The 11894-nt window shown below is 52.2% G+C and overlaps 1 protein-coding gene across 1 annotated transcript in view; it reads right to left on the bottom strand.

Annotated features, from left to right (window-relative positions):
• The window catches only part of LOC101641111 (synaptotagmin-17), a 19454-nt gene that overhangs the window by 6796 nt on the left and 764 nt on the right, over window positions 1–11894 (bottom strand). The window contains exons 2-3 of the mRNA XM_045286005.1: window positions 7929–7946; window positions 7139–7287 (exon numbers count right to left, since the gene is read on the bottom strand). Coding sequence (XP_045141940.1) covers window positions 7139–7287; window positions 7929–7946 — 167 coding nt within the window. The remainder of the gene's footprint in view (window positions 1–7138; window positions 7288–7928; window positions 7947–11894) is intronic.

Here is an 11894-nt window from a genome sequence, read left to right as displayed (position 1 = left end):
CCCTCAGTGGCACCAGGGCTCCTCCACTGGTTCCTGGGTGCTGTCAGTCTGAGTCGGACGCACTGTCACCCAGCTGCAGCCTTTCATGGAAACAGATCACCAGGCCTTTCTTCCTCAGCGGCACTGGGCGAGTTCAAACGGCCTACCTTTCGGTTAACAGCTTGGTCGTTGCAGTTCCGGGCTTCTTTGTGACGTTATCAATCAAGCTGGATACTATCGACCGCCACCACCCATCTCGTTCCTGCTGCACCGACAGGGAAATGGGTGCACAAGGTGTGGAGTGGGGGGGTCGAGGGCTCATTTGTTGGCCAGAGGACCCTGATTGAGCCCAGTTCTTCTTGACCCCAGGTAGCAGGCTTCACACGATGTGTGAAGGCCCTTATGAGGTCTGTCAGGGCCGTGCACACAGTAGGTACTCAACACACGCCCACTGGACAAACCAACACACGCCCACTGGACAAACCAAACACATACACACACTCGTCTTCAATTCATTCCAGTGAGGGTATCCCCCACACACAGGCACACACCTTAGGGTGTTTCCTGAATTCACTTGGATGATGTAGCTTCCCTGACCCTCCAGAAGCAGTGGGGGGCTCCACATGATGTGTACATATAAATGTAACCGCTGCTGAGGTCCCACAAAGGGCCAGCTCGTCTGCCACATGCCGCCTCGAAGAGAGGCAGGACTCGTGGCTGAGGCTCCAATGTCACAGCAGGAAGAGCTCAGCACAGCCCATACACTTGACATTTCTACGCCCTGCCTGTTTGGTAACATGCAACTGCCCGCTTGGTAAATAAATCTGGGGCGAGCACAAGCTGTAAGCGCACGTTCTACATGATGTCATCGCCTCTCCATGCAGATTGCCTGTGCCATTTTGCACTGCTCCGAGTGCCAAGACCACGATTCAAGGGAAGACCGCTTCATCCTGGGAAGCAGGATGGTCTTGTGCTTGGACCGCTCAACACTAGGCAGCATCACTTGTCATGACCACCACATGAGTGGTGCCCACTGGAGTTGGTGTGTGTGTGTGTGCCCTGCTGGGCAGGTCCCAGCCCACTGGTAAAACTAAGAGACGTGTCTGCTCAGGGGACCCCACCCTCTTGCCCCAGAAAGGGTCAGCAGCCAGGGCCAAGCTCCACTGTCCTCCAAGGTGGTATTCGAACCTCAGCTGTACAGGTAGCACCTTGGAGGGGGAGGGGTCTGGGGGCAGCTACTGGAGTGTGGTTTTCGGTGTCCACCAGGGATCTCCATTGCTCAGAAAAACAAAACAAAGCAAATTCCTTACTCTTGCATTCAGAACCCTACCTGAGGCGGCCAACTGGTCTTCTAGGGCTTCCCCTCCTCTCCCAGAGCCATGGCTATGTGTGCTATTTGCCTGCCCAGCTCCATTCCCTCCTCCCCGGCCAATGAACTAGACTGTCCACCAGTAGAGTTTCCAACTCTGAAATGTCAGCAATGGAAACCCACCAACGGCTGTGCAGAAGAGAAGACCTGGAGATCGCCCCGTACAGATGACATCCTGGGAAACGCTCCAAGCAGTTGGGCTCAGTCCTCTAGGGCAGCTAGGCATCGGGGTGGACTCAACAGCACACAACAGTCACAAGGCTGCTTTCATGATCCGCACAATGACCAAACCCAAGCCAAACTCACAGCCATCAAGTCACTTCCAGCTCACAGCGGCCCTGGAGGACAGGCTAGAACTGCCCCTGTGGGATTCCAGGACTGTCACTCGTTCAATGGCATGGGGTAAATCTGCTGCACAAGACCTCTTGAGAATATGGAAACTCAAGGGGGTTACTTTGAGGACTAACGTGTGTCTGACCCAAGCCACGGCATCTCCAGAAGAATCAGTGCATTTGAGTTGTGGTGCAGGAGAATACTGACTGACCAGGGACTGCTAAAAGGACAAACCGATCTGTGTTGGAAGAAGTACGGCCAGAGGGCTCCTTGGAGGGAGGGATGGAAAGCCTTCATCTTACATATTTTGGACATACTTGTCCGGAGAGACTGTTCCATGGAGAAGGACATCATGCTTGGTAAAGTGGATGGGCAGCAAAGGAGGGGGACGGCCCTCCATGAGATGGACTGACCTAGTGGCTTCATCAATGGGCTCAGACCTAGGACAAATTGTGAGGACAACACAGAACCGTGCTGAGTTTTGTTCTTAGGTCACTGTGGGTCGGAGCCAACATGATGGCACCTAACAGCAACAACACCTCATTATAGGTAGAAAGCCTCATTTTTCTCCCTTGGAATAGCTGGTGGTTTCAAACTGCTGACCTTTCTGTAAGCCGCTGACCACGTAACCCACTATGCCTCCAGAGCTCCTGATACAATAACTAAAACCAAACAAGCCAACAACTCACTGCTCTGGAGTCAATGCCGATGCATAGTGCCCTTGATACAATGAAAGAGTGAGTTATTGCAGCCCAGACCATGTGCCCTGCAAATCTGAAATATCTACTATCTGGCCCTTTGTAGAAACGTTTGTTGGGCCCTGTCTGTGCAATCAGTTCATGTGTATTAGTGGGTATGACCCTAGTTCTAGGACAAGGAAGTGTCACAGATTGAATGTCAACTTGCCTAGGTCATGATCCCCACTATTGTGTGCCTGCCTTCCATTCTGTGACCTGGTGTAATTATCCTCTATTGTACAGTGTGCTATAAACCCTAACCTCTATGTATTGATGAGGCAGGATTAGTATGGGTCACCACCCTTATTCAAGTCACTTTTTTTAGATATATATATATTTTTTTATATTAAAGTCATCGAGAGCATGAGCGATAGAAAAGATATTACATTAATGCAGTCAGACACATTACATGGTAGCATTGCTCACCTCAGCCCAGCTTGGTGGTCCACGTGGAGAGAGGGGGAAGGGAAGGAGGACGGGAAAGGGAGCAAGGGAGAGAGGAGAGGGGGAAGAGAGGGGAGCGACCAGCGAGAGCCCAGCGAGAGAGCTCAAGTCACCTTTTACGTAACATGAGATAAGGGAGGTTCTTGGCTCAGGGATGCCCAGTTCAAGGCCTGTGCTCCACTCCCAGCTCTTCATGTTAGGCAGTAGTGTGGTCCCTCTCCTTTCTGAGACCACACTACTGCCAAACAAAGAAGATCCAGGAGCGGAGCCCAGGCTCTAGACGAGAGCCCTAGGGTAAGAACCTCCTAGACCGAGTGGAGGACGAATGCCAAGACACACGAAGATCTCCAGGGAGTACAAATGTTGGAAGGAGACAAAGACCTTCCCCCAGAGAGAGAGAGAGCGAGAGCGCGAGAGTGCCTCCCCCGAGAACCCCAAGCCAACAGTCCCAGTGCTACGGAGTCAATTCTTACTCATAGCAACCCTTCAGGGCGGAGTAGAATTGCTCTTCTTTTGGCTTTCAGAAATGTTCCATCCTTATGGGAGCCCTATCTTTCTCCCACGGAGCAATTGGTAGGTTCAAACTGCCAACGTGTGGTTAGCTGCTCAACACGTAACCCGCTACACCGCCTGAGCTTCTCTCCAAGGAGAACAGGCATCCTGACTTCAGACTGCCAGTCTCCTGCACTGGGAGCAAACCGGGCCCTCCTGGTTAGAGCCGTCTCCTTGTGGTGGATCGGCTCCAGCAGCACTAGACAGCCATGGCAGCCGCAGTATCACCGTCTCCTCCATTGCAAAGCGAGTGGCTCAGCAGCTGGGCTTTGTGTCGGTTTGTCCTGCTGTTAAAAATGAAGAGAAGCCAATCGAAAGTCACATTCAGAGAGCAAGTGTAAGAGCGGAGCCAATGATGCCCATACTGCTCCTGTAAGAAACCAGAGGGCCAACCACACTTTACACCAGAGGCGAGGATGTCAGGGGCAGGGAGACTAGATACAAGGAAACGGACCCCCCAGAATGGGCCTAGTGAGGGCGTCCCACATGGTGAAGGTGTTACAAAGGTCCCTGGACTTTTCCTGGAGAAATGGCTGAAAGAGACCCTGACATTGCCGTGCAAACTTTTACCAAAAACACAAAAAAGTATTTAAATTTTTTTTAAATGGCACCATTACTTAGACCCACACAGAGGAACTATTTATTACTCAGCCAGAAAGAGAAGTTAAGTTCTGATTTCTGTGGGAGGGATGGGGAAAACATGAGGAGCTGATACCAAAGGCTCAAGTAGAAAGAAGATGTTTTGAGAATGAGGATGGCAACAAATGTACAAATGTGCTTGACACAATGGATCGTTGGATGGATTGTGATAAGAGTTGTACGAACCCCCAATAAAATGATTTTCTTAAATGAATAAAAAATGATTTTTTAAAATAATAAAATGATTTAAAAATATTTATCTGCTATGACATGGATAACCCTTGAAAACATGCGGAGCGACATGAGGCAGACACAAAAGGACGAGTATATATGGCCTCTTGGAGAGCAGTGTCTTGTTAGTGGTTACCAGGGTCTAGGGCGGAAGGAAACGGAGTTACTGCTGGAGGGGCACTGAGTTTCTATTTGGGATAATGAAAATTTGAGAGACAGATGGTTGTACAGCATGGTGAATATAATTAATGTCATGGAATTAAAAATGGCTGAAATGCCAAATTATTTTTGTTTGTTATATTTTAACACACACACACACACACACACACTCTCTCTCTCTCTCTCTCTTGTTTGTTATATTTTAACTCTCTCTCTCTCTCTTTCTCTTTCTCAAAATAAGAAAGACGCCAACACTGAAGAAGCAGACAGCATGCCAGAGAGAGACAGAAGGAGCCATCATCTGAGACCCTGGTTCAAACCATGCCTGAAGCTAGGGGCAGCTAGTGGCCCTAGAATTTTCTGTTAACAAGAGTCTAGGCAGGCCTGTCCCCCATCGGTGTGAAGGGGGCATGCTGCCCAACTCCGAGGGGAGACTAGACCTCCCCTTCTCTCCCACACTAGGTTTCAAACCCTGAGCATGCTAACTGGTCCAATCTAGCCGTGTGCATTCTGCCATGCCTGATGCACAGTGGGCACTTCGACAGACGGGCTAAGACACAGAGGTAACTTGTCAGGCAGATTGTCAGGAGTGGATTGGCCACACACACTCCTTTTTTATATCAGGTACCATGGGTAAAGCAGTACACTAAACAGACCCACCACCAGCAGGCCGAGCCGACTCACAGCAGCTCAGAGGACAGAGGTGAACGGCTCCAGAGGCTTCCTGAGCTTGCCCTCTTCACGGAAGCAAACAGCCCCATCTCTCTCCCATGGAGCAGCCGGTTGGCAGCTGAGCACCTAAACCACTACATCGCCAGGCCTCCTTCCTCCGCCCACAGGCACTGGAAAACGGGGACCCTTCCCAGACGAATGAGCTGATTTCAACAGGCAGCTCAACTCTCCACACACCAGCTGGCTTCAGGCAACAACCTCCAGATGCTAGAACAGCCCCTAATAGTGGCTATGTTCACGTAATGAACTTCCATCAACAGCTAATGATGGTGGACACAGCTACCCACAGAGCCCTCACTCCACACCACGCCCCCTGCTCACAAGTTAGCAACAAGCCTCACTCACTCTTAGTAACAACTCCGTATGTTCTAGGACTCTTCCCCTTTTACAGGTGAGACAACCCAGGCCCCCAATAGGAGATCGATTGATGATCACTGACAAGGGGCCGAGCACACTCAAGTATTTCCCCAAATACTCATTCATTGACTCCCGCCCAAGCCCTGGGAGATAAACGTTTGTCATCTTCACGTCATCCCCATTTTGTAGATGAGAAATCAAGGCACAGAGAGACCCAGCAGCACAACGGCACAAAATGAGACAAACCAAGTCACTGCTCTTGAACGGAGTTCCAAGGATAGTCATCTTACAGGACAGACCAGAACCGTCCCTGTGGGTTTCTGGGACTGTAAATCTTTAAGAGCCGAAGGCTCATGTTTCTCCGGGGGAGAAGCTGGTGGTTTCCAACGGGGTGCTGTGTACCTTGTTTACCTTAGGGTTAGGAAGTAGCCCAACCAGTGCGAACCCCGTTACACACCTCAGAATGAGCAGAGTCTAAGTAGGACTTGAACTCATGAAGCCTGGTGCAGAGAGGGGCACAGAGCCATTTTGTAATGGAAAAGACCGGAGGCATGACCCCAACCTGGGCCAAGACAGGGCACCGTGGGCTTCTGGAATCTTGGCACTGAGCCCCTTCAGCTGCCACTCTCCCTCCCTGCCTCCCCATCAATGGGGCTCCCACGAAGGGACCCTGCATCATTTGCTAGCCCTTCCCCAATCTGGGCCCCTAGGCTCTCTGACCACATCCCTGCAGCCCAGGCCACAGAGCGGAGGGCCAGGCGTGTGCTGGAGAAGCTTCAAAACTGTGTTCCCAAAATATCTGAGCGACTGGCAGATGGAGATGTTGCGTGCAGGCGCGGGAGGAGAAGGGCTGGGAAATAACATGAAGGGCCCCAGAACGCGCACACAGCGTTGGAGGACGGGCTGCGGGCTGCAGCCTGGAGGTGCCGCTTGGCTCCCCTGTCTCTGACGCGTGAGTTCACACCAGCAAGAGGCACTTGCTTGTTCAGTGCAGCCAACCTCTACAGCACAGGTTCTCAACCTGTGGGTCACGACCCCTTGGGGGGGGGTGTCGACGACCCTTTCATAGGACTCACCCGATTCATAACAATAGCAAAATGACAGTGGTAAAGTAGCAACAAAAATAATTTTACGGTTGGGGGGGGGGGGTCACCACAACATGAGGAGCTGTCTTAAAGGGCCGTGGCATTAGGAAGGTTGAGAACCACTGCTCTACGGCGTTCCAGGCACAGGGCCTGGTGCTGACAGCTTATTCCGACCAGCCGGAGTGGAAATGGTTAGAATCTTCAAGGCCATGCCTTGAAGACTTAGTGATACTCTGGCCGGGGTCTCCTGCTCGCTCAAAAACGTGACAAAAGTCCCCAAGTGTTGGACATCGTGTGAAAGTAGCTGGACTATAGCTCAGCTGCCAGCTGGGCTCCCCAAGCTCCCCAAACACCCCCAGAACACCCCCACACCTCCCGCATCAACAGGCATGGTTTCCATCGAGCCTCGCCCCTTCCCAGGGTCACCTGCACAAACCCTCCCTTCGGAAGGCCTTGACGCTCTCTCCAAAGAAAAGAAGTCTCAGGGGGAGCTGCAGGCTGCTCAGCTCAGCCTTACTCACAGCCAGGGTGGAGTCTGGGCAGGGAACGGCCCCAGGATCTCAACCTCATCCTCACTGGACTGGCAGCAGCTGGACTCGCAGCACTTCTGATAGCAGTGGCGGCAAGTCCATCGACACAGCAGCAGGTCGGAGAGTCTAGAAAGAAAACCCTGAGGCCATTGGGGGAGTGGGCAATGGAGGCGGGGAGAGGCGGGAAGGTGGGGAGGAAGGAGGAAGAGGAAAAACAAAGCCGAAATTACAAGCCAGCCATCCCTGGTGAGAAACAATGACATTCAGACGCCCTGCCCTGTCTCCCAGAGGCCGGGGAGGCACTTAGAACAAATCGCTTTCCGGCTCTATTTACCAACTGCAGGCACAGAGATGGCAAACACCAACTGACTGGAGCCAGTTCGTAGCCAGCAAAACATTTGCAGGTATTTTCTTCTGTAGTTTACGTGCCCCGGCTTTCTTGACATGTGGGTGGTTTATTCAACACCATGAGGTTTAGACAAGATGTTCTTGAAACAAAACGAATATGATTCTGGCTTCTTGAAAGCAAAGGAGGGAAATGTTTTGTTTTGATTTTTTTTTTTTTAAAGAATAACGAACAGTGATTCAAAAGCCAGCAGGTAAACGGATTCTGTAGAGGTGGGGAGGAGTACTCATCTTGCCAACTAATGCCTTGTCCCCCCGGGCTCAGCTCTCGGGAGAATCCCCCCGCAGTAACCCCAGCCCCAGCCCAGACTCCCAGATGGAAGGCGGGCACGTGTCCATTAGCAGCCAGCCCAAAGGAAACGGCCGATTCACCCACCTCGTTTAATGGTTCCAACTGCCCTTTTGGAGATCCACGATGAAGCCGAGGAACGTGTGGGGGTCGAGGGGGTTACAAAAAGAGAGAGACGAGACCAGTTTAGCAATATTCCAGCAACTCGAAAAAGAACAAGAAAGGAAGAGAGGGGGGAAACAAACCAAAAAAAGGCAAAAAACCCACAGCCCAGAACCTCTCCACTTACCATCCTGGGCAGGGAGCTGGCTGGTTAACAAGGTACTGCTATTTCAGGGCTGCTGGGCGCCTGCTGGCCAACCAACCCGGAATAAATGGGTAACTTTGGCCATTTTGATATGATTTGCTCTGTATGCTGTTCTGAATCTGAGCGGGCAGGCAGTCATGCTGTCCAATGCTGCCACACTTCAGGAGAATAGCAAACCTTCCTCTCCAGAAATAGCCGGGAAGCCACCCCAAAAGGACACGATTAGCTGGCAGGCAGGCAGGCAGGCAGGCAGCCACGGAGTGGAAGGCACTCGGCTCCCCGCCCTCCCAGAGGTCCTACCTCCCAATTCTGCTCCAATGGTGATGGTGGGGAGCTGCATATGACCACCCACAAATCTAGGAGACCGAAAAGGAAGCCAGCATTCTGTCCTCCTGGGGACAGAGGGGGGCCCCTCCCTTCTTCACCCCACTCCCCACCTAGGCTCTCTTCATAGGTCCCAGGGCACGGGTTCCCTCTCCTCCTCCTTCAGGTGGTTGGGAGGCACCAGGCACCCCACCTCCACCATGCTCCAGAATGTACCACGAGATGAAGCCAGGTGGGACCCACACACAGAACCGTTAATAACTTTGATTCATGAGGGAGAAAGCGACTCCCTTTTTCGATTTGGTATTTTAACATTTTTCCAATCTAGGTTAATCCCACCTCCCCCTTTTAAGCAGGAAGAGCAGACACCAGCTCCCAGCCTTGAAAAGAACTGTATTTCATAATGTGGTGTTCTTAAAAGGTTAATGACCTCTGCCACTAGCCAAACAGTGAGTGGTTCACACGCACCCGACTTGGTCATCTGGTTGTAGCACACCCATTGTCACCCCCATGGCGCACGGTTCTGGGACACACACAGGGTCACCAGAAGTCAGATCCAACAACTGTCTTGTTCGTTCTCCAGGTTAGTTTTCCGGCTGCCTTCTGTGTAGTGACCCAGATTGTCTATCAGGGTAGTGACGTCGAATTTTACTTTGATATGGTTTTTAAAGTAAAAGTATGTTTTTTAAAAAAAACAAGCTTAAGTTCAGGTGGTATGTGGCTTGTGTAAAATTCAAAGAGCTTTAAAAAAGCCCGTCAGTGGATTCCAACTCAGAGTAGAACTGCCCCCATTGGGTTTCCGAGACTGTAAGCATTCATAGGAGCAGAAAGCCTCATCTTTCACCCACAAAGCAGCTGGTGGGTTCGAACTGCTGATCTTGCGATTAGCAGCCCAGTGCATAACCTCCAATGCCACTAAAACCAAAAGACCAAACTCAGTGCCATTAAGTTGATGTCCTACAGGACAGGGGGGAACTGCCCCTGGGGCGGTTCTGAGACTGTAACTCTTTACAGGGTTGTTTGGGTTTTTTTTTTAAATCCCTGTTTTTCTCCTCTGGTGGTTTTGAATTGCTGACCTTCAGTTAGCAGCCCATTGCATAACCTCTCCGTCATCAGGCCTCTTTAAGACCTCAGAGTGGTAAAATCATTGCAAGTGGGAGGAGAAAGCCCCAGACCTGAATCACAAACTCTCTCAAAACCCAACACTCAAACTCACAGGTGATGGGGCTGCAGAGTCCCTGGAGAAGTAATGATTGCAGAAGCAGTGGCCTGGCCCCACCCCCAACCCATCATGTGGCAAGGGACCGTCAAGAGGCCTCTGTGAGCCTCAGCTGACCCCTTGTCCTTAGTGACAAGGCTATTCCCTTCCACAAAGAGAAGCTGTTAGCTGAACAGGACACTACGGACACGCTTGTGTGCCATCCAGCTGGGAACCCTCTGCATCATTTCCTGCATCGTCTGCCAACCAGGTGGCTGTCAGGCCCACCTGGAACCCGTGAGGTGCCAGGTGCCACTCTGGCAGGCACAGCAGTGAGTAAAGGAGCACAAAGCTCTGTCCTTCTGGGGCTTGAAAGGGAGAGGGTTCCAACATGTTTAAGATAAAACGCAAGGAGAAAGAGATGCTTTTATACAGCAGGTCATCCCCATCCTCAGTGGTGTGTGATGGGTTGCTCAGGGAGAGGTTGGCAGTTTGAACTGGGGGGTTAGAAACCCCCACTCCCTGCCCCAGGGGCGCTATGGAAGCAGCTCTACTCTCAGACGCACGCGTTTCACGGGTCAAGAGGGAGCAACCACTAACAGGTTTGCTTCTGTTCCCAGGTGTGTGGTGACCTGAGAAGCATTTATCAAACCACTGGGGACAGAGGCACCACCACCTCCAGGCACCCTGAGGAAGCCACCCAGCTTCCTCCAGGCCCAGGCTCAAGGTGGGTGCTTAGGGGGCAGAGAGGAAACCTAGGAGGGGTGAGAAAGCAAACAAAGACACCCAGTGAGTCCCAGGCTGGGTCTTCCCTCACAGTGGGCTAGGTTCATACACACAATGGAGAAACCACTGCAGCCAGACAGAATCAGGTGGCACAACCCGATCTTCTACGGAGCACAGGGGTTGACAAACTGTGGCTTGTAGGCCACATTTGGCCGCGGCTTGATTTTGTGCCATGCATGAACTAAGGTTGATTTTTCTCTTTTATGACCAAAATTCACCCCTCGGAGAATAGCTCTTAAAATAAGTGTCTGCAGGTCACATTCTGTTGAACAGCCACACCTGCTCACTCATGAACTGCCCAGACCGATTGGGTGCTACAGCAATAGAGTTCAGTGCTGCCACTGGGATGGCCAGGTCGGCAAAGACAAAAATATATACCATCTAACTCTCGTCCCCTCCCCCACCCCCATGCCCACATCTGATAGCTTGTTCTGGAAAGAAAGCCAGATTCATATTAGATGCTTATCATGTTGTTGCTGGGCACCATGGTGTCGACTCCTGCCCAAACGGGTCCTACACGACAGAGTACAGCGGCCTGTCCTAGGGTTTGCCAGGCCGTAATCTTACCCAGGGGTGAGCATGATGGGCAAGCGCTCCTACGGGGTTTGGTTAGCAGCTGAGCATGTGCCACTACACCACCAGGGCCCTTTAACAGAGCCTCCACTAGTCCCCAGCGAGCCCCCACCACCCCAACCCGCCACCCTACTTGTGGATTGCACCTCTACCACCTCAACCATGTGGCCTTGGGCAAGTCCCTGACAGCACTCAGCAGAGCCCTCGAGAAAGCCTGCTCTGTTCATTTCTCCTTCCACTGTACATCGGGTGGGCAGGGACTGTGCCGTTTTCACCCGAGTGGGCAATGACTTTTGAAGTGCCCCCAACAGCATCAGGCACACAGTAGGTGTACAGGAAAGGTGGCTTTCACTGGATTTGAAAACAAGGCTCTGCAGAGTCTGGGCTGAGAAGAGACTGACGGCTGCGTGTGGGAAGACCATCCAGCAAAACGGACCCAAGGTGCCAGGCATGGGAGGCGTGGCACCAGTTGACTGAACCCAGCCCCTGGCAGGCAGAAAAGTCTACAGACCAGAAGACGGTGTGTGAGCCAGAAGGGAATGGGGGGCCAACAGGCCCCCACTTTGGCTGCAGGCAGAAGTGGGCCCAGATGTGCCCTGTTTTTCGCCCGGAGGCTCCCAGAAGGCAGCAGCTGCACCAGCTGACTGCCTGACCTTGGCTTTGACCTGTGGCCATTGCTCCCCGGGATGACGGGAGAGAGGCCTCCCTGGCAAGCAGCACACAGCACACACCCCTCCAAAGCAGGTATTGGCTAATTATTCTGCCCCAGGATCCTTGAGGGGTTCCCCAAGGTGATGGGGGCACCCTACTCCCAGACCCCAACAGAGTGGGCTAAAGTAACCGGCTGCGGCCGCCACCCCCCCCC

Source organism: Echinops telfairi, unplaced genomic scaffold (assembly GCF_000313985.2).
Source record: "Echinops telfairi isolate 266 unplaced genomic scaffold, ASM31398v2 ScPeMD7_5;HRSCAF=22, whole genome shotgun sequence".
NCBI lineage: Eukaryota > Metazoa > Chordata > Mammalia > Afrosoricida > Tenrecidae > Echinops > Echinops telfairi.
This window is presented reverse-complemented; position numbering and strand designations above follow the sequence as displayed.